Source organism: Canis lupus, chromosome 14 (genome assembly GCF_048164855.1).
Source record: "Canis lupus baileyi chromosome 14, mCanLup2.hap1, whole genome shotgun sequence".
Classification (NCBI taxonomy): Eukaryota; Metazoa; Chordata; class Mammalia; order Carnivora; family Canidae; genus Canis; species Canis lupus.
The window spans coordinates 33,479,498-33,501,387 of NC_132851.1; the positions used below are offsets into that span (position 1 = coordinate 33,479,498).

A 21,890-nucleotide genomic window follows, 5' to 3' on the forward strand; every position below is an offset into this window, starting at 1 on the left:
GCAGGCCTTGTGATGGGTCTTCTGAGCAGTGGAATATCTGATGGTCAGGTTAATGATGTTAGCTGTGAAAGGTCTACGAGTTCCAAAAATCAGACCTTAAGTTTTTGTGCTAATAGAATTACTGAACCTTCCTCTCAGAAAAAGAGGGATTCCCTGATGAAACTAAATTATATCTGGCCATTTAAATTGAATATTTAAATATTCCAATTATTGGCAAATGTATGTAATTTTTAATTCCTAAAGAGAATAATTTATTTCAGACCTCAGCATCTGTCTCTGTTTTCTTAGATTCTAGGCAATAGAAAGTGACATGTACCAGTGAGGGGATTGAAACTGCCCTCATGTTAAAACCATGCCAATGGGTCTGGGGGGATCTACGTATCTGCCTTGCTCATAAGAAGCTTAAGTCTCCCCGACTTTTTGCCAAATGCCCGGAAGACCTGGTTTATTAATCCTGGTATGTGTGAGATCTGGGGCTGCAGTTGTGACATTGAGCTCTGTCCCCCAGGCTAGCTCTGGGAGTGAGCCTTCCTCCCCCATAGTTACATGCACAGTGAGACATTTTTCCAGATAAAAGAATTATTCTTCCAGCAAGTGTATAATAGTAACTCTGCCTTCCTCATACTTCCTACAGGCAAGTATCCTATGCCTGTGGTTAAAGGTTTTGGGCTCCAGACTCCTTTATACTTTATACTCTCAAAAATTAGTAAGGGCTGCAGGTGGCTTGGTATGTATGGCTCATATCTTTTAACATTTATCATATGTAAAATTAAAACAGAAACATTCAAAAACCTTTATTAATCATGAAATATATAACAGTTGCAATCCATTACTTAATGTTAACATTAAGTAATCTATTTTTATGGAAAATCACTGTTTTCCAAGACAAAAATTAGTAAGAATTGTGGCATTGTTTTATACTTTTGCAAATATCTTCAGTATTTGGTTTAACAGAAGCTAGCTAGGTTCTTATATCTACCTCTGTATTCAGTCTGATGTAACATGTTGTTTTGGTTGAAGTAGTTGGAACAGCAAATATGTAGCTGGAAAAGAGAAAAAAAAGTATTTTGACAGCTTTCCATGTAACTATGGATATTCTTTGATACTACACCAAAGCTTGGCAGGTGGTAGTTTCCTAAGGTTAGTTATAATGTGGATTCTGAAACCATGTCAATAAACTTTTCATACTCAGTTACATTAAAATACCTTTGTTCATTTTATGCTTGGTGGATTTGGAAACATCACATGTGGGTCATTTAAGAAATACTGGTTCACTGAGTTGTGCATATTTTCAGAACGCTGGAACACATTTCCTTGTGTAATAGAAAAAAATCATATTCATTATTACCACCCGCAGTCTCAACAGAGAATGTCCTTAAGTCCTGGCTTCCTATCCACCCCTATTTATAGGGGTAAATACTAATGTTTCAGAATTGTAGTGTATACCTGAAACCTTGAATTCTATCATTGGTAACAAATACTGTCAGTTTTTCTTGAGAACAAATCTGCCACATACGTACATCTGCATAACCACGGTCTGTCCGCGCTTCCTTCTTGCAAATAGACGAGGTGCTGTGCGCAGAGCCTAAGCTCAGTCCACGCTGCAGCCAGCGGAACTCCCCCATAAGCACACTCGTGTCATCATGCAGTCATCAAAAGGTGTGGACTTAACAGTTGAGATTCATTAAAATTAGTCATTTGTACTGCTTCATCAAGACATTTTCCAATGAAAGTACTTTTCTTAATTTAACTGCTAGTATATTTTGGTGCGGCTGCCTTGTTCTTGCCAAAGCACTGACAGTTTTACCCACCACACTGCTTGAAATGTGAGCACAGTGAAAAAGAAGAATAGCATCGGCTTATTTTTGTCAAAATAGTTTGACTTGGTGGGCCCGCTGTAGGATGGCAGGGGCTCTTAGGAGTGCACAGGCCATACTTTGAACACCGCTGCTCTAGGCCATTTTGCAGACGCAAATTCTATTGCTGCTCTGGGAGAGCGTTAGCTTAGAGATGGATCCAGCAGCAAGAGAAGAATGAAGGAAGTTCCCTAAAGCAGTTTAACCCTGTACAGCCTTCCCATCCAATGAATTGTCCTCACACCATAAGCTCCCTGAGGGCAGAAGGGTCATCACCCTGTGTCTGTCCCACAGTGGGATGCTGTGAGCTCCAAGTGTGCGTGGGGAGAGGGCCTGGCACGTGCCTCCCTCCCACATCAAGGCTGCCTTGTCCAAATTTGCAGTCCTCAGGGGAAGAGGGCAGCAGATTAACAGCCTTGCATTTAGATCTGCAACACACTTGGCAGAACATAGAAGATGGGAATGGAGTCACGTTACCGCCATCTCTCCCATCGTAGAGGACAGCAGTGCAGTTCAGAGAGCGGCCCCCTGTAGGAGCTGGAATGACCAAGCACCAGGGAAGGGCCCAATGTAGCAGAGCGGTTGGTAGTAACGAGAAGTCTTCCCTCTGGCTCGTGCAGCCCAGTTCAGAAACATTTATTCAGCACCTTCCTGGGGAAATATTATTAAATGTTATGAAAGGACTGAGACGTAGGGCCCTCATTGAGAGCAGATTGGAGGGTTTTTTAGCCACTTATCCTGAAGGATTTCAGATATTTCAGTTATCTGTGATAATGGGAAAACAAGAGTACTCCCAGAATTTCATTTTGAGTATTACTTTTCATTTATTCTGCTTTATCTGTAAAAATTCCTAATAGTTACATGAGGATGACAGGCTCTGAGTACCTTGGAGGCGCTAGACTGGGGGCAGCTGGTCTGGAGCTGTTACCTGGGCCACATGTGCCCAGTCCCGTAGTTCGTCCTGCCAGGTAATGAATGTGGGCCAGACTAGATGTCTGCTAAAATATTAATTTTTATCAAAAGGATTATAGATAAAATTTTATCTCAAAGGAATGGGCCAAAATAATCCAGAAAAACACCAAGCCTTTTATGTTAAGTTTGAACAGCACAGAAATTACTAATGTAACTTTGGAAGAGAATCACTAAAGATGAATTCTGGGATGAATTCCAGATTCACCTCCCACCCGAGAAAATTGTCACAACCATCGCAAGAACATACCCTTATTACAGACTCTTGATTGAGACATGGACAGTGCTGTGTCTTAGTGTTGATATTAGTCTTTCTCTGCTCTTTGATTTGGGGATGCTGCTGCATGCTAGGAGTCAGCACGACAGAGGACACACAGTTCCCATCTTCTAACCTCATTTTTCTCACCTGTAGAACTAAATATCATGTCTGCTTCAGACAGGGGCTTTGAGGATTAAGGGATAATCTATAATGCATTATAAACCAAAAAGGACTTTAAAAGAGCGAGGAAGATTGAATCAAGAGGATGGACTAAGAACACCTACCTGTTCCACTCACTCTCCCCTTTCAGAATCCCAGGAAGTGACAGATTCCTGAGGAAGGGAAAGCAAATGGATGGAGATCTATGGGATAGCAAAACGAAACAAAGCCCCGTCCGTGGAAGAGATATGTGTTGCAGTGATGGGGAGGTCCAATGACTGTGAAGAAGGGGCACCAGGAGAATTGATTGGAGAGCTGCACTTGGAGCAGCCAGGCTCATTTGGCCCTGCCATGAGGGGTGCTCTGCGGTGCAGGGTAGTGGTATTTATTCCCAAATTACAGCTGGAGCCGGGCAAAGCCAGACCTTAGACAGTGCCACCCTGTAGGGCAACCAGGGGCTCCAGACACAGGAGACAAATGACTGCATATCCCACCCAATCATATATCCTGTCCCTTTTTCACAATCACCAGATGAAAGCTATTTTAAACAGGAGGTAACATCCCCAGACAAGCAAACTGAGAATCTCAAATCAAAAAAATGAAATATATCCAATATATACTAAACATTAAAAAAAAAAAAAAACTGGACTCAGCAAACTGAAAAACTAACATTTGGACAGAACAGAGCTCAAAGAATAGAAGGTGATTGTAAAATAAGTAATTAAACTTTCATGTGGGTAAAAAGACATGGAAGCCACAAAGGCCAAACCGGTTAGGTTAGCCGGGGATTAAATGTTAAAGAAGGCCATTGAGTATCACCAAAGGACAAAGTGCCAGCAAGTATGATAGATTGGGATGGAAGACAGAACCCAAAACTTCAGAGGTAACCTAAGTAGGGTGACCAGGATGGAAAAACTAAGAAGATTAAGGGGAAGAGAGAGAATTTTGTAAAAGAAAAAAATCAGAAGTTGAAGACACAAGTTGTTCATTTACATTGAAGGGCGTACCAAGTGCCCAGAGAGCTGTGAACATAACACGAGATGAGGAAAGGATTAGGGGCAAGAATAAACAGACCATCCTAACTTTGCTGCCCAAAGGATTCACACGGATTAACTCCAAACTCCTTGGCATCATAGAGGAGGAAGAGGCAGCTCCCATTGTACAAAGATCTGCTGTGGCTGCAGACAGACCTGACTTACAGCTTTGGGCCTTACTTGTTCATGTTCATCCTTGGATAGTTTAGGTAACTTTCAGAGCTTCAGATTTTATTATATATAAAAGAGATAGAATAATACCTACTTCAACAATTTGCCATGAGCTTCAATGAGAAAAAATACACAGGGGCGCACACTGTCAGAGACCTGTGTGTACCAGGTGAACCAGTAGAGTAATTCCCCCTTTTTTGAGAGTTCATGAACTACTTTGTAGTCTGACCCCCACTCACAATGTCACTTCCTCCCTCCTCGTTCAGCCCCTCAGCCAAGCATGTGTTACCTGCATGCCTTTCTCTCACCTCCCAATAAAATGACTCTGATTGATCCCAAGGTATTTTGAACGCACATCCATGCTCATCCACACCTATACCCTGTTCTGTGGAAGTGTACCTGTTCATCTTTGTTACCTTCTTGAGAGTAGAGAACACACCTTGTTTATTTCTTTATCTCCATTTTTCAGAATGGTGTCTTTCAGATAGTAAGTGCTCAAAAGTATTTCCTAAATATAGGACCACACTTGGGCTTAGTGCTTCCTCTTAATTGTACTTTTCAAGTCTATCCAACACCCGAAAAATATTAAGTCCTTTGAGTCCATCTTACACCTTTAGAATTAAGGCGAGAGGAGCCATGTCTCGTTCCCCTTTATTCACTGCAAATACTTTGTCTTTCTTGCATTGCCTTGCCACATAATTTTTCAGTAATTTTGTTGTAATTAAGTCCATGTATTTGACAAATTTTACTGAGCATCTACCTTGTACTAGGCATTGTTCTAAAGGAACTTGAGGTATGTTGTTGAATACAACAGCCTCGAGTGCCCTCCCTGTAGAGCATACATTCTCATTCTACTGAGAGAAAACAGTAAATATAATAACTAAGTAGATAGTATAATGGAAAGTGAAACATGCTGTAGAAAAAAATAAAGCAGAGTACTGTGGACGCGGGTTACCAGAGCCAGGGGGATTACAGTCGTGATCTTGAGTAGGCCTTGTTGAGATGGCATCATCTGAGCAAAGACTTGAGAAAGGTGATGCCACACAGATATCTGGAGACTAGAGCATTCCAGGCAAAGGGAATAGCCAGTGAAAAGAATGACTGCACAACCTTCTTTGCCCTGAGCAAACTAGAAACTCTGACTATATGGCGGGTTTTGCCAGTGGCGGGCCATGAATTTTAGGGGGCATGGTGAAAGGATTGCAGAGTTGGGTAGGAGATGTGGGTAGACAGCAGTGGGTGGGCAAGACGTTAGGAGTCCTAGTATTCTAGAACTTGCTGAGCTGACATAAATAAACAAGGGGGCTAATGAGATTGGTGTCAGTGACTTTAAAGTAGAAATTGGTGGAGAGTCTTGAAGAAATTGAAAGGACAGGGGACAGGCAGATGTCAGGTTGCCTTCTCAATCCCACGGGGACAGGGTTAGCTGGGGACTCAGAATTTCTGTCCTCCTCTTGGACCCCTGTCAATGGAGAGTAGAAGGTCTAACTAGTGCTTGACTTGATCCTAGGGCTACAGTTTGCTCCTTACTCCCTGTGTTGTCTCTCCGTGCAGAGGGCCATTTCTTGGTCCTGGTCGATGGAACCAAGAACCTTCAGGAAAGCCAGGAGTTAGACTGCATCCTTGCACTTCCTTCCACCACTGAGATGGGGTGGAGCGTGGAGGAAGAAAAGGCCCCGGCAGGTGTGGCCATAGTACCAATAAGAGCAGTCCCCTCTTGCTCTGTTCGGGGAGCAGCTTCCCTGGGTCCATTTTGATGGAGTTGAGGCCTCTTTGGCCTACTGTGTTTTCTTACCTGTATTAATGTTACGTGTTGTATGCACAAGTGAAGAGATTTTTAGTGTCTTTTCCCTTTTGCCGTATGTTGGGTTTTTAGTTTATCCTTGGGAAATAGGACACATCTTTGGCTAATAGACATTTGAGGTGCACGAGATGAGGCGCTGGCAAAGCAATTCAGTGGAACTGACAGGTATGAGAATGGGGCTCAGCTGCTCCCAGCTTCCTGGCTTGATGACAGTCTTGCAATAAATAATCAGAAACTGGGTGAAATGATAGCAAATGTCAGTTTAAAGTTTTCACTTGTCAAAACTGAGATTGTCTTATCACCAGACCGTTGCTGGACCAAATTATGTTACCTCTTACCCTCCCACTCATTGGAAACATTCTTCGCCTCCGATTTTTTTATGCTGAACGGTTTTAGGGCACTTCACTGACAAATGCCCAGTCTATACTGATGTGCATTACTGTTCAGTCCGTTTAATAAAGACTTGGTTGGGTCAAAAAGCAATTGTTTGACCTCTCTGTTGGTTAACTTCAGTGCCTGCCATTTACAGCTTTGAGTTACACAGTGGGGACCTGTCTCCGTAAAGGAAATTCGTTTAGGCCCATGAAGACGTAACTCACTTTGTGGAACAGATAAAATTCTCAAGAACATCGGGGTTTTTATTTGTCTAAGGAGCCATTATGCTGTAACTTCTGACCTTTGGAAAGGGGACTGAGGGTCATTTAATTTAGTGCTGAGTTTCTGTGAAACATTAGCCACTTTATTTTCAACAAAATGAGAAGTCATTCTGACTACTTTGTGGCCAAATGCTGTGCACGAGCCATCAAGAATGTCAAAGGCGCCCAGGTCTGAGCAGCATCTAGAGCAGGCCCAGGGTTTGACGGCCGGAGCACAAAGACAGTGAGTGGGATTATTCTCCCAGGGAGCCCGGCAGGTGGGGGCCCGGTTCAGACTCCAGTGTCTTGACCAGTATTTGACACTGACATTTCATCAAGAGGTTAGTTGCTGAATTTCTGTCCTCAAGATGAAAAAAATGTTCTACTTGAAAGGCAGTTCTCACATTTAAAGCTATAAAGCCTTAGAAGGTAGGAAAGCAATATTATTTCTTATATTGATTGTTTTTGCTGATTTTAATTTTTTAATGTGAGTGTTTCTGTGATCCTCTTTAGCTCGTCCCTCGTGTTTCCTTCTCACCACAGGTATGTTTGCTGCCTCGAGAGAGAATTAGGACTATTGAAAGGGAGAGAGGGAGCTTGAGAGCAGATAGCAAAGTAAGGCGGCGCTAATTGACCATGACCACACGGCAGTGAGTTCATGTGGATCCTTAGACTTCTGAGCACGAGGAGGGATCCTGTAAGCCCCAGAGGGGGCACATAAGACATTCTGGAACAGTATTGGGGCAGGTCAGAGTGAACAGGAACCGCCTGTGTATGGTGGCCCCGCTGCAGTGAGCGGTCCGCTGCCAGCACAGGTCTTCAGCACCTGGGGGTGGTGGCATCCTGAGCTTTGAGCGTAGACACTGTCCCTTCTGGGCTGTGTGACTCTGGGCAGGTGGCTCAGCCTCACCGAGCCTCAACCGTTTCATCCCCACGGAGGGCAGTTTGAGGGAGATATTAAGGGTGACCATTCAGGCAGATATGCAGGGTCTCACTGAGCAGAGTGCCCTGCCTCTCATACTCCCTGCCCCTCTGCCACGTTCCCGAGGAGCATCAGCTCTCAACCTGGAGACCTTTTTATAAAACCCCGTAGCTACAGGTGCCTCCTTAGGAAAATCGCACGTTTCCACGTGGTATATACTAGGTCAGCTTGTAGAAGTGGCTCTTCTCTTCCTGGGCAACATTTAAAAAGCCAAGGAGCTTAATGGCACATTCCAGAGAGCTTATGTTCTATCTCCGTGCCAGAGAGCTCCCATCGTAACCAGTATGTTACACGATGTTTAATTAACTAGTGAGGATGTGATTAAACCAGGATAACAAGATCTGACCTATATTTTGCACATGGAGGAAGCATTTTGTACCGAGGAATATTCTAGCCTCAGCGTTTTATCAGTGCTTATTAACTCTGTGTGATGGAAGTGCCTGTAGACACTCAAATTGTTCAGGCTGTCTGGTGCATCTGTGCCTCCTGTGTGCTGTACCCTCAGCCTGGAAGGCCCTTGCCGCCACCCCCCTGCCCCTTCTCTGCACCTCTACCTCAGCTTCACCCCCCTGGTTGGTTGCTCAGAACTGCTGGAGCATCACATTCTCCAGGAAGCCAGCGTGATGCGACTCCTCCGTGGACTCACTCAGTGCACGTAGAATGAGGGCCTGGCAGCCAGAGGAGGGCGAGAAGCAAGCAAGGTGTGCCGCCCCGGGAGCCAGCCTAACTCTGGGAAACTGGGAAGCATTTTGGCTACAGACTGAGTAGCGGGGAGCTTGGAAGGAGAGGAAAGAAGAACATTTCTGGCAGGAGGAGGAGCAGATGTGAAGAGTCACCCGCACATGCTTGAGGCAAAAAGGAACCTGCCCCCCTTGCTTACCGCTTCCTCCTAGGATCTCCGTGCTGTGCCACAGTCAGCAGAGGCCAGGAGTCTCTGGTACCGCTCACCTGACGAAGGAAGCGCGGCAGGAAAGCCAGGCGTGTTTGACCAACAAGGGTGACACCTGTGTGTTCTCTGTGAGGGTATAGGCTGGCGTCCTGGCTTTCCGATCTGCAGCAGCATCCTTGTCTCTAAAATGGGTATGACAGTTCCACTCACCCCAGGGGCTGCTGGGAGGACTCCGTGGGATCTCGGCAGCTGGCACACAGCACCACTCACGCCGTGGATTTTGTTATTCATCTTGCAACTTCCTAAGGTGTTAAGCAGCGAGCTGGATCATTTTCCATTTTGATTAGAACTTCTTACTTGATTGCATGAGGTTGGAATAATGAGAATGTTTATTTCCATGACAATCCAAGATAACACATTCAGGATGATTGTTTCCCTACAAAATTAAGCAGAGTGGGAAAGCGGAAAGCCTGAGAGGGTGAGTGGAAGCTCTTCCTTGGCTACTCAAAATAGCATCATAAACTAATTATGCCTGCCATGGTTTAGTAATCTAGATTTTCCCTAGGTTTGTTCCTACAAAAAATCACGGGTGGTTCACATACACTGTGTGTGTGTGGCCTGTTGTCACATCCCCCGCAGCATGGCCGTGGTAACAGGCTCCCTCCAGCCCCCCCAGTATCTCAAGGATGCTGGACACAAGGACGTAGCTGTGCCTGTGCTCTGAAAAGATGCTCAGCCTCCATCCTCAGACGCGGCGAGGCCGGGAGCCTCCCTGCTGTCCGGCCACGACTCTGGCATCGCCCTGACCTCCTGACGCTAATGCCGTGGTGCCGGCCAAACGGAACAGCAGATCTCAGTCCCTGGTGTAAAGGGCCCAACGCCCGCAGGTCACACCGCAGCGGGTTTTCTGGGAGGCAGGGCCCGCAGGAGCTAAGGAGGAAGGGAGCCCTGGCCTCCCTTCCGTCGGGCAGACCCGTGGTTCTCCCTCCTCTCCCCTCCCAGGGTGCCGGGCCCCGGGCGTGAGGCTGTCCACCGCACACCCACCGTCTGTGCAGACCCTGCCCTTGCACGACACGCAGGCCTCGGATCCGTCACGCACAGGGGACACTCACTCTGTGCTCACCGGCCAGTTGCTGTGGCTAACGTGTCAGACGCATTTATTAGGTATTCGGGTGGGAAACCTTTGGTGATTCCTAAGGTCTGAGGTTTCTGGGGCGGATCTCAGCCATCAGCGGGAGTTCCTTCCTCCAGTGTGTAGCCCTGCCCTGGGGTAGCTGTCTCTTCTAAGTTTTAGGATACTTCACTGAATAGGATTTAAACTCACAGTCATGATATTGTGGCCTGTTTTCATCTTTTGTGTGTGTGTGTGTGTGTGTGTGTTTTGTTCACTGCAGTGGTGCTGATTACTATGATTACGGACATGGACTCAGCGAGGAGGCCTACGATTCCTACGGTGAGTAACTAGGCCGAGCGACGTGAGCCAGGAATGGAGCGGGTTAGTGGTCGTAGAAACGCCTTCGGGATCCTAACTGGGGAGACCTTCTGACTCTAACACCAGCCTCCTTCCGGCTCATCTGTGCATATCTTGCTATTTTCGGAAACTCCTCTAAGATTTAAATTTAATATTTAAAGAGGACTAAAAACTCTTAGAAGATTGCCTAGATTCACATCCTCAACTTAGATTCTCTGTTTGGGTTGATTGCCGTGTGCTGATTTTCTCATTTATAGAGTCGTTTGCCAGCCTGCAGACACTTGATAGCTCGGATCTTTTTGAAGTGTCTTTGCCTCTTGACAGTGGAGGGAAATGAAGCTGTCGAGACTGCAGCTCTCAAAGGACTGGCCCACCCCCATCTTCGTATTTTAATTCATCTCCAATCCCAAACCCTCCAAAAGCGTTACAGTGGGAGTCATTCCATAAAGGTTACAGAAGCACTGAGCCAGGAAAGGGATGTAAGGCGCTCTCCGGCTTCCGGGGAGACAGCTAAGCCCCCGCTTACTTCAGTGGGAGCTGGTAGAGATGCTGGGGAATCCATGTCCAAAGTCTCAATATGCAGAAGGAGGACAGGTTTAATTAAAAGAATTGGCAGCAGCAACATGATACTAAGAAGCTCCTTTGCCGGAGGGCAAAGAGATCAGAGAACAGGAAGCTTCAATCAGTTGCAAAGCTCTGATAAATGCCTAGTACCCAGTGCAAGTGAATCAGGATTCTGGTTAATGGATGTTCTGACATTTCTCTGAACATAACTGAAAAACCATTTTCCGGTGTTCCTTTTGAAGTGCATTTTGTTATATCACCTGCCCCAAGCCGTGATGACCTCACCTTGGATATTTTTGTTGTTGTTATTGTTGTTATTTGTAACAAACACTTAAGAGAACTACTCTGGTTTGTTGAATGCTGTCTACTTAAATGGATGCAAGTTAGCTTGAGGGGATGACGTTGATTGCATGTTTGTATCAAAAGACCAGGTCATTTTAAGTATTTTTCCTTCACAGCCTTTTTAAATTGGTCTCGGTGGACACCGGGCTTTTAAATTGCTGTATGTTGCAGCAGAGATGTTAACTCTTTGTTGTCAGACTTTGGATGGCTCATTGAAAGTGCTGAGATGGAACAGGTGTTGAATTTCAGGAGATCTAGATGACAGGGTGCCTTCTGCTGTTCGTACGCTTGTCCGGTACGGATTTAGTATGATGATAGTGAAACTTGACATCCTGTCATTATGTTTATGTGGTATTCAGGAAGTATTGTTGAGGCCACATTTCCCCTGACCATGACTTCCATTCTTCACTTTGGCTGTGGAAGGACCTGGGAGACGTGGTGACCAGGATTCTCCTCCACTCTGCCCATCCCCATGTCTCCTTTTGCCTGCACAAATCCTTTATCTGTGTTTTCTCTGTTTTTGCTGTTAAAAAAAATCTGAGTGATCCCTTTTCCCATTCATAAATGTCTTACCGTTTAGCAAAAGGCAGTTCAGTTTGCTGTTTGAGCTTGTGAGCTTTTTTGTTAAACCAGTGACCAGAAGGAAAGTTCTTGCCAAGTCGGTTGCCATCTAAGATACAAAAGTCATTTTTTCCTCATAGTGATAGGTTTTGTTAGTGGGATGACCATTTTCCATCACGTTTGTAATTGTTCTCTAAGTAAATACCCTTGGTTTCCCCCCACCCCAGTACATCAGGGATGTATATCTTCAATATAACCCTGGTTCAGGGTTAACTTAGATTCTGAAAAATGAAGCCAGTGGGATCCATGGCAATGATCTAATTGTGATTCATCTTCCTGATTTTAGGGCAAGAGGACTGGGCTAACTCGAGACACAAGGCACCTGCAGCGAGGACCGCGAAGGGCGTCTACAGAGACCAGCCCTACGGCAGATACTGATTGTACTGTCTGGTGTTGTGAAATAGCCAGTCTCCACCAGTCCTGTGTACTGTTCAAAGTAATGTTTTTCTATGAACAATCCCTTTTTAAATAAATCAAAATGCTTAAAATCTGAATGGATGGAACTTTAAAACTACTTTGTGGAAACATCAACCTGGGCAGAAAAAAAAAAAAAAAAAGACATGTAAAATTTTGTTATTTCCAGTCTGTATATGAAAAAATAGGTCATCAAAAGGAAAAAAAAATAACTTTGATTAACTAGTGTTAAACAAAAAACTAGGTTTACTAAATATGTTAATCCATCCTTTTAACATAAGCCTCACCTTTCATTTTAAAGGTTTCCATAGCAATTTAGTTATTTTATCTTTCAGCCATATGCTAGTTTTTTTCTCTTGCCAACATGCGTAAAAAGGGAAGCCAATTACAAGTGCAAATAATGTGGTATTCTTTTGTAACTCAAGTCTTGAAATGTTCTGTAGTGTTGAGCAAAGTCTTCTCTTGCTTGATACTAAATAAACTTTTGAAAGAAATTCCGTGTGTGTGAGCTAACAATTTCATGTTTCTCTTATTTAAAAAGGCCTTCATAAATAGTTGTAAACAGGGAAAGAGTTCATTTAACAACGCTTGTCATAAAAGGGTCACACTAAACATTGTACAACTGACTTAAAAGATGGTATAAAATTAAATGTACCATTCTCTACTCACCGTAGATTTAAATGCTGTTTAAAGAGTCCACATGGTGTCACGCTGCGTGAGTAGCACGTTAAAACGACGCAAAACCAAATCTTGTTTAAAAACTGGTTTTAAAATAATTACTGATTTTCTGAAAAAGATGTGATCAGTTTTCATCTTGTTGAGCGTTTTTTCACTAGTGCAACTTTGGATTTTTTATGAGAATTTTGGTACCTTAATGAACACCTCGCTCCATGCTGGAAGCACTAAGCACAAAGCTTTTAAAGACATTCTGACTTGACTATTTGAGGTCGCACTCGCCAAGGCTGAGGATGTGTAACCCTTAAACGGTCTTCATTGTCAAAGGTAAATAAATCAAATAAGATTTTAATCTCACTTAATTTATCTTAATATAACTAATAAAACCAGGGAGATTACAACTTGGCAAGTTTCATTATCCATTTTAGAGAGGTTTTAAGATCACCTAAATTCTCATTTTAAAAAGTTTAATTTGTTTTAGTAATCTAAAAAGCCTTAGTTCAGTCAGTTTAATTGGGGCCGATTCTTCCCTATTAAACAAATGTAAAACCTCATAACTAGTCGTTTGTAATACATTCTGTGGTTAGTAATTGAGGGCACTTCTTAAAACTGACAAATATTTAATAAAGTTATTCTTTAATCATTTGGCTTAAGGTTTTTTTTTTTAATTGTAGATTATGTAAAATGTGTAATTTTTGTGTCTTAAGAGATTTCCTTCTCTTTGAGTAAAAAGGTCTTTTCTTTTGTTAGGAAATGTCAGCCATCGTGGGAAGTCAGAGACACAGGTTGTGCCCGAGGAGCAAGCAGAGGTGAGCGCCTTTTGTTCCAATTACTGTGATGTGTTACGGGAGATGAAGACAATTTCATGCTTATCTAAAGTCACATGGCGGATATCCCACGCTGGTTCCGATTAGCAGCACCAGCAGCGACCCTGCGGAGGGCACAGGTGCAGGTCACCACCGCACTTAATACTCAGGATTCCTTTCTGCAACCCAGATAGAAGCCTCGTCAATAACGGGGGAAAATGTCCAAACTATTAAGGAGCAAAAGCAGTTTACCCAGCCTAATGCATAATATGACTCCAGTTTCTTGAAAACTGACTCTGTGTACTGTCTCTATATTTATAGGTGAAAAACTGCAGTGGTATGCTGCAGATTTCTGACAATAATTATCTTAGGCTTGTGAGAGCCTGGTTTTGTGCGTGTGCTTTGCTGTCCTTTCTGCATTTGGCAAACCAAATTATTACTTCTGTAAGACAAGTACTCTAACGTGTGTCTTATAAAATTATTTTCGTAAGTTTTTTTTTTTTTTTTTAATTTAGGAATATGTGAAGGAAATGTATCATTAGTCTGGTCTCAAGGTATCCTTGTTGTTGTTTTTCGGTTTTTTGTTTTTCTAAACTATCAGAAACACTAGTTAGGCCCTGACATTCCAGAGAGTCTTGCTTTTTTGAAAGTATTTGTATCTGAGCTCTGCCCCTGACTGTGTGCCTTTGGCCATCACCACAGGGAGAGTGATGCTTATTAGCTCATGTAGTTGTTACTGCGAATTGAGTGAGCTAAGATTGTGAGTGTTTTGCAACCTGGAAAGTGAAACAGTAATGTGAAGTTTAATTGTCAAGATGAATATCCATATTTAATATGTATGGGGGGGTACCTGAGCTGTTTTCCCCTCCAATAGCCAAAATTAACCTGAAATAATTAACTTACTGTTAAGAAGAAAATGGTTCCCTTCTTTTCTCATGGCCCAAAATAAGATTTTTGGTTTTGAGTTTTTTTGGTGAGGCTCGGGGGCTTTCCATGCACAGAAAGAGAATGTGACACATCATGCATTTTTTTCAATATGTTGTATTACATTGAAAGTTTTCACTACTTCCATCCCTATTCAGTAGTTTTGGAGGGGAGTAGTAGCATATTGAATAATAATTTAGGTTTCTTAAGTAAGAGGTTATAGATAGGTCCCTAGAGGTTAAACCCTCAGATGGTCTTCAGAGCCCATTCATAGGAAATATTGTTCTATGTTATGTTTATTAAAAAAAAAATTTTACTTACTTATTTGAGAGGGAGAAAGCAAGAGAGCATGTACAAGCAGAGGGAGAGGGCAGGAGAGGGATAATCAGGTTCTCCGCTAAGCAGGGAGCCCAATGCAGGGCTCAGTCCTGGGACCCTGGGATCATGACCTGAGCTGAAGGCAGGTGTTTAACCAACTTAGCCACCCAGATGCCCCATGTTTATTTTCATTTTTTAAAGAATCCATAGCTCCATTGGACTATAAAAAGGGATTGTGAGCCAGAAAGTTCAGGAACCACCAGGAATACTATTAGACAAGAATCCTCCTGCTTGGCTTCCAGGGGCTTCCCATTTTTGGCACATAGCCTGCCAAGCCTTATTTCTTCCCATTTCAACAAGAAGACTCTGCTGTGGACGAGCCATCTTCTCCGGCCCCTCAGAGCACATTACGCAGTTCCCAGATCTTTCCCCTAACCTTTGTCTACCCCCTTGGGATTCGCTTCTTTTACAACATGTACTGAGCATGAGTCCTGTGCTAGACACAAAGGAGGCCCCGGGGGTGCTATTTAAGTGTGGGCCTTCCTTACACGGCAGTAATTCAGGATGGATTGGAAGCAGTAGACTGACAAATTACACGTGCTGGCCCCTGTTCCTTCACCCTCAGAAATCTTGCCCGCCGTAGGGCTTGGCCCAGTGCCCGCTCTTCCATGGCGTCCTCACCAGTTACACCAGGCCATGAGACGTCTGCCCTCTCTGAAGCCACATGCTTACTTTATACTTACTCGTTTTAGTATGGATGTCATATGACTTAGGTTGTTACAAGTTGCCATTATGACCAAGCATGAGCTCATCACTCTCAATAAATGATTTCACTGATTCCTCAGAACTACAAGAAGGTAAGTGTCGTCTCTACTTTACAAAGGAAGACACTTAAGCCTCAAAACGTGAGATCACTTTATGTAAAAAACTCACACACCCTGCAACCAGTAGAGCCAATTTTGAACCATCCACTTTAATCCAGAGTCGTCGTTAGCCGTGGTCTGGACTAGCACTGACTCCCTCTTAGGGTCAAAGGCTCTTTATGAGCAGGGGCTAATCTTCATGTTACCGGTCTCCCTGAAAGTAACTCCTGCAACACAGCATTATCAACACATTGCGATTGCGAAGTATTCCCTCCTCTGTCTGTTCCTCCCCAGGTCCAGATTCCTTCCTGGAGAGATTCTTTGACTGTATTTAGGTTCTGAATCGTCTTCTATCCAAGATATTCTGGGTTGAATCAGTACCAGTATCCATTCAGATACATTGATGTAACATCTGCTGTGCCGCAGACACTGAAAATACAATGCTGATGACAGAGTCCTGTCCTTGAAGACACAACAGCCTACCAGGGAGATGGGCAGGGAAGGAGTTGGTAGGACAGGTGCAGGCACGTGGAAGACAGACCTGTCTGCCAGCGGGTGGCTGGAGGTGGGACAAGTGCCAGCAGGAGCATGAGCACCAGAGGGAGATAACCATCTAGGGGAAGGCATTCCAGGAAGCATTCGCATCCCAGCTCTGTCATTTACCAGCTTTATAACCTTGGTTAAGTAATTCAGCCTCTATGAACTGAGGTCAAGATGGCAGTTTTCCCCACCCCAAATGGCACGGTAATGCTAGCTACCTCAGGATTGCTGTAGGAGGAGTAGAAACACGTCCAGTACTAATGTAGGTACTCGCTCTTATTTGTTGCTTTATGTAGATAACATGGAATTATAAGAAAGTAGGATCATCTAGGAGACATCGGTTGTACTAAGGTAATCAGAGATAGCAACAGATGATGCCGTCTGGGAGGCACGGGGCACAGAATGATGGGTCTCACAGATCCTGCAAAGAAGCTCAAACACAGTGACCCTATTTCCAACTCTAACATCCTCCTCACCTCTTGGCTTGCCCTTCTCCATCCCCTTAGGCAGAGAAAGTGCCTTGTCGGTCTCCGCTCTGACAAGAACTTTGTACAAACCTCTGTTTGCACTGGCTATTGATCTGCTATCCAGACACAGAGTGTCTTAAAAACTAGGGCCCTAACCTTTTATCCTCTCAGCAGAGTAAGTGTTCAGCAAGTCAATGAATATGAGAGAGTGACATTGTCAGTGGATCAATAGGATTCCTAACACACAGTGTCAGGGATGGTTAGGAATAGTTAGCAGAGACCAAAAAAACCAACAAAAACAAAGCCCCCACTCCTGTTAATAGGATTGCAGTTCAGCTGGTCTGGCTCCATTGGTTTAACTCAAAATTAGACAGTGCCTCTGGTCACTGTGTACAGAGAAATGAATCCCAGAGTCTAAAACTAATAATTTGGAGAAAAAAATGTAATCAAAAGTCTAATTAACCAAAATATCAGCCACTTTATAGGGTTTGGGTAATGAATATTAATAATAAAGTTTGTTATTTTCTATGCAAATATCTACTATTTACATTGATACTCAGTGTCTTGTACAGATAGAAAGGAAAAAAGCCTATCATTATATTTAAAATAACAAAGTCTACTTTGCCTCGATTCTGTTTCCATCTTTCAGAAAGGCTGTAGAACGTTTTCAAATGTAAATTGCATCTTCCTTGTGTCTAATGGAAAATCCCATCCGATTGAAGCTGAGTCTCAACGGGATTCAGTTTCAGTGATGGGCCCACGTGGCTTTCGGGGTGGGGCTGGGGCTCCTTGGCTCTGCACACAAAGCCCCCGAGTGGCCTTGGTCCCACCTCCAGGCCCCTCCAGCCTTGCCACTGAGCATCCCTCTCTGTGCTTTCGTGTGTGTGTCGTCCCCTGCCTGAAATCATGCTTCCCTACCCCTCTCACCCAGCTCATGGCACAGCTAGGCGTTATGATCTGTCCAACCTCGAGCTGAACTCTGAAGCTTCCCCTTGTCCTGGAAGCCCATCCCCTTTGTCGGGGACTGTGTCCACATCAGGCCTGGGTAGTGAGTCCCTGCCAAGAACCCTTGCAGCTGCCTGAATTCTGCAGAAACGGGCTTCATCGGGCTTTCCACCCACACCCTATAGACCTCTTTAGCGTGTGTCCCACGTCTGACACCCGGGAAGGGGTCCATGAACAAGCAGTCGAACACGCGAGGGAATAAATGAAGCAGGTGGCTCACGGTCTCCATAGTACAGGAAAGTGGATCAGGGCATCCTTGGCCTGACCAGGTGGAGTTAGAGGTGAAGTTGGAGAGAGTTTGACTGGTTCTTAAATGGTGTCATTCGGATGGAGAGAGAGAGACATAAAGATCTCATTTGACCCCACTCCCGGCAGGATCTGGGTCTTACTCACACCTCCGTGTCTGCTGCCTAACACCAGTTCCTCAAACCTGACAGGCCTGAAAATGCAGAAACAGAATAAATGAGCAGATGCCTTGGAAGTGAGCGGGGCTGGAGGGACCTTCCCCGAGCTAGATGCCCCCCCTCCTTGTTGAGGTGCCTTTCTCACCAACTGCAAGACGAGGTTCTCTAAACACGGAACCATGTCTTACTTGACTTGTGCATCCAGACGCCAGCATCGAGCCTGGCCCGCAGCAGCAGCTGAGAGGTGTTGCGTGTGCGACCAATGAGGGAGGCAGTGGGTGAAGGAGCAGGGGACGACCTGTAACTTGTAAAATCCCAGCATGGGGCACTTTGCACTATTAGTTTGGTTTCTCAGTGGAAAGGAGACAGTTACTTCTGCAACCACTGGCTTTTTCCTTGGGAAGAAATGTGAAGCTGGAAAGCCAAAATATGTCCTTTTTGAAATAGGTAGTGCACGTGCTCGGTACAAAATCCAAAACTGCAGCAGAGTATACAGTGAAAAGTCGGTCTTCATTCCCACCCCTGTGCCAAATCCGTAGGGCAGCTGTTTGCGTTGGGTTTGTGTGTGTGTATTTTGCCAGAGATCATCTGTGCAGATGCAAAGCATGTGTTTCTTTTCTAATTTTTTTTTACATACAAAACTGTACTGTTTTCTACTCCTGCCCCATTTCTTTTTCAAGTATATCTTGGCTCGATCCCGGGACCCTGGGATCATGATCTGAGCCATAGGCAGATGCTTAACCGACTGAGCCACCCAGGCGCCCCCTCAAGTATATCTTGGAATTCATTTTCTATCACGTTAAACTATAAAGCTACCGTTTTCTTTTCATTGGCTGAATAGTAGTTACATGATTTACAATTTAAACAAGTATTGACAGATGTGTAGTTCACTCCAGTATTTTACACTCATTAAAGAGTGCTAGAAAGCATAGCCCTACGCCTGTGTGACGGCACTCGTTGGTTTGGGTCATAGGAATGAATTTCGGAAGCAGGTTCATTGAGCCTTTCCATTTTTTATGAATATTACTGTATTGTTCCCCATAGAGGTATTGGGATCACTTAATATGCTCTTCTGAAGGAAACTTGAACTCTGCATGCTGCATGCGTTCAGTACCGTCAGCTCTTAGCACCTGTGCCACACCGAAAACTCTCCCAAGTGGGCTTGGAAGGGTCAAAGCACCCAGAGGGAGGTGGGTGGCACAGGGTGGGTCGGATCCCCGTGTGGATGCGGGGGCAGCCGGGGGCGCCGGGCCCAGTGGGAGCAGCTCCTGGGACATCTGAGGGGACAGGGACAGCTGACAGAGGTGGTCCCGGGGCCCTTCCTGAGACTGTCGGGGGTGAGGGGGCTTCCTCCGCTCCTGAGCCTGCACGCATCGGCTCCGAGGCGCCCGTGGTGTGACTTTACGGGGTCCTCATCCTCTTTTGCTGTGCTCTTGTGTCCCAGCTCCTGCCGGTTCCTCAGGACCTTCCCTCTCTTTTGCCAAAAGAACCCTTTCCTCTGCTCACTCTGGGAGCACGGGCTGCAGGCGCTCGATTGGCAAACACCTGACTTGGAACTGCCCGTAGGTGGCCCCAAGGTCCAGAACGAGCCCAGCACACTGTTCATGTCATCCGCGTCGATTAACCAGACAATACCCCCATTAGTAGATTTGCTACATTCACGTCTACCTTTTGCAGAATTAGCCTTTAAATTGTTTGTGCGGCTCGATCCTCGCACTCCGAAGCCTGGGCCAGTGGCCCACCTGGCCCCCTGGCCCTGGCCATTCCTTCTGTTGTGGTTGTGTTGGCTTTTTTCCCCTCTTGATTACCACTTGGTAATAACAGTTGTATTCTGGGTAGCACATCAAAATACACTCTTTGGTGTCAGTTAATAAAAACTTGTAAATATATCTGAAAGTTGAGTCTCATCTCAGGTGACAGGAAGGGAAGGACTAACCCATTTCACATTTTGATATTAGAGGCTCTGTGTAAAACAAAACATTGCCATTCCGAAATCAGACCCATAAATGCAATGGAAAGTGTCTTGATCCTCCTCATGCTGATCAACCGTTCATCTGCCTCGCTGAACACAAATATTTTATGTTCTTAAGTTTCTATAATTCTATTTTGCCTTGTTTTCCATAAATATCCTTATTTCAAGTTTCTGCTTGCCTCCTTCCTCTGCCTACGTCCTGCCATCCCCAACAGAGCATAAATAATTATTAGTTTCTTGATGTATACAAATATATTTCATTTTCCTCTCTTTCAGGGGCTTTCCTTCGAATTCTGGACGGCCTACGAATCGTCAACTCACCAACGTGCCTAGTCAGTACATGAATTCACTTGGGAGCTTGAAAATCACCTGAAATTTTTTTTCCCACAATTATATGTCCTGTGAAATGTTTTATAAAATGGTATGCTTTTTAATTTGGAAAGCCTGTTTTAAAAAAAAAGGAAAGAGAATCCATCTTATTTTGTGGTCTCCTAACAACAACAAACAGATGACTTGTGTGTTACTTAATAAAGGCTGCCCATTTCAATCTCCTGCACTTTACTATAAACCTAGAAAAACAAAGTCTTGTTATGTCAGCAAGCTCTAAATTTTGCACACTTGAGAACCGTGTATGGCTGCGACTCACTGTTAAGAAGCCCGGAGCCCATACATATTCCAGATTTGAAAGCGAGTTATCTGTGTCAGTTACGGAGTGGTAAATAGGGACGTGTTAGGCCAAAAGTCGTCTGTCACATAAAAGGTTAATTATAGGAAGCAGAGTGGCACTGCCAGGGAAGGAAGCCGATTTTCATGCCTCTGTAATTTGTTAGGGAGCATAAAGGTCATAATCCCCGTGGACAGTATTATTCGGTTCCTTCTCTTCGTACACTGGTGCATTGGGATTTTAATTCAATCTGCCCCCGGGAGGATGTGCCATTCCTTCTGCTAGAAGCTCACACAACATGTTTCCTAGTCTTGGAATTTCGGGACAATGTCTTGTGCGGCGTGAAACTGTCACTGTCCCACGTCAGGAGACGCATTTCCTCCAGGCATTCCCCGTACCATGGGGGGAGCATTGTGTTAAGCACAGAATAACCTCCGAGAAAGCTCGCTTTTCCTCCTCCTCTCGTGATGCAGCCTCGAAGCCTTCTCTGCTCCAGCAGCCGCGCCCTCGTATTGGTCAGATGCACAGGGTGGGTCTCAGAAGTGCAGGGACCGAGAGCCCGGTGTTGGGGAGGGCCTTGGAGGTGGGCGCCCACGGGCAGTGACAGTCCGCTCCAGGGACCCTTTTGTGTGAAACTCACTGAACAATTAGGAACTTTAGGACAGAAGCCAGATTGTTGTAGATGGGGAAAAAAAAATTGAGCTCCCTCAGTTGCTTGCAGCCTTGGCCCACTGAGTCAGGGACACTAGCCCTAAACCTGCAAATAGAATCCCCGGGACACAGCTTCCCAAGTCCTGTCCTGTCTCACCCCCAGAACTTTGGCCCCTTACTGTGCTGCCTCCCGGACTTACACTCAAGGCCTTGTCAAGGCCGCTCCTCCACCGGGCACTGCCGAGCCATTGGGGAGCCGTCCTGCAGGCGCTCACTTTCCAGGGCAGGGGACAGGCCATTGGCCGCAGCACTGGTGAGGACCATGAGAGCCAAGTCACGGGTCAGGGGCGGGGGTCAGACGCTACCCTGTGCGGCAGAGGAAGGACCAGGTCACAGTCAGCGGGGACCTAGAGGAGCGGACAGAGGAGCCG

General features: G+C 45.0%; 1 protein-coding gene across 16 annotated transcripts in view; it reads left to right on the forward strand.

Annotated features, from left to right (window-relative positions):
* KHDRBS3 (KH RNA binding domain containing, signal transduction associated 3) overlaps positions 1 to 20,691 on the forward strand; it is a 185,743-nt gene extending 165,052 nt beyond the window's left edge. For 4 of the 16 annotated variants that reach the window (XR_012006862.1, XR_012006864.1, XR_012006865.1 and 1 more), the window contains 6 exons: positions 7,401 to 7,430; positions 9,761 to 9,922; positions 10,153 to 10,211; positions 12,043 to 12,192; positions 13,596 to 13,654; positions 20,421 to 20,691. Coding sequence is in view for 8 of the 16 variants with exons in the window: in XM_072774603.1 (XP_072630704.1) it covers positions 7,401 to 7,430; positions 9,761 to 9,922; positions 10,153 to 10,211; positions 12,043 to 12,134 (343 nt within the window). In the remaining 8 variants the exon portion in view is untranslated. Of the gene's footprint in view, positions 1 to 7,400; positions 7,431 to 9,760; positions 9,923 to 10,152; positions 10,212 to 12,042; positions 12,665 to 13,595; positions 13,655 to 20,420 lie in introns of those variants that run through there. The other 12 variants (XR_012006863.1, XR_012006866.1, XR_012006868.1 and 9 more) reach the window with 6 other exon arrangements.
* Positions 20,692 to 21,890: the final 1,199 nt, after the last annotated feature.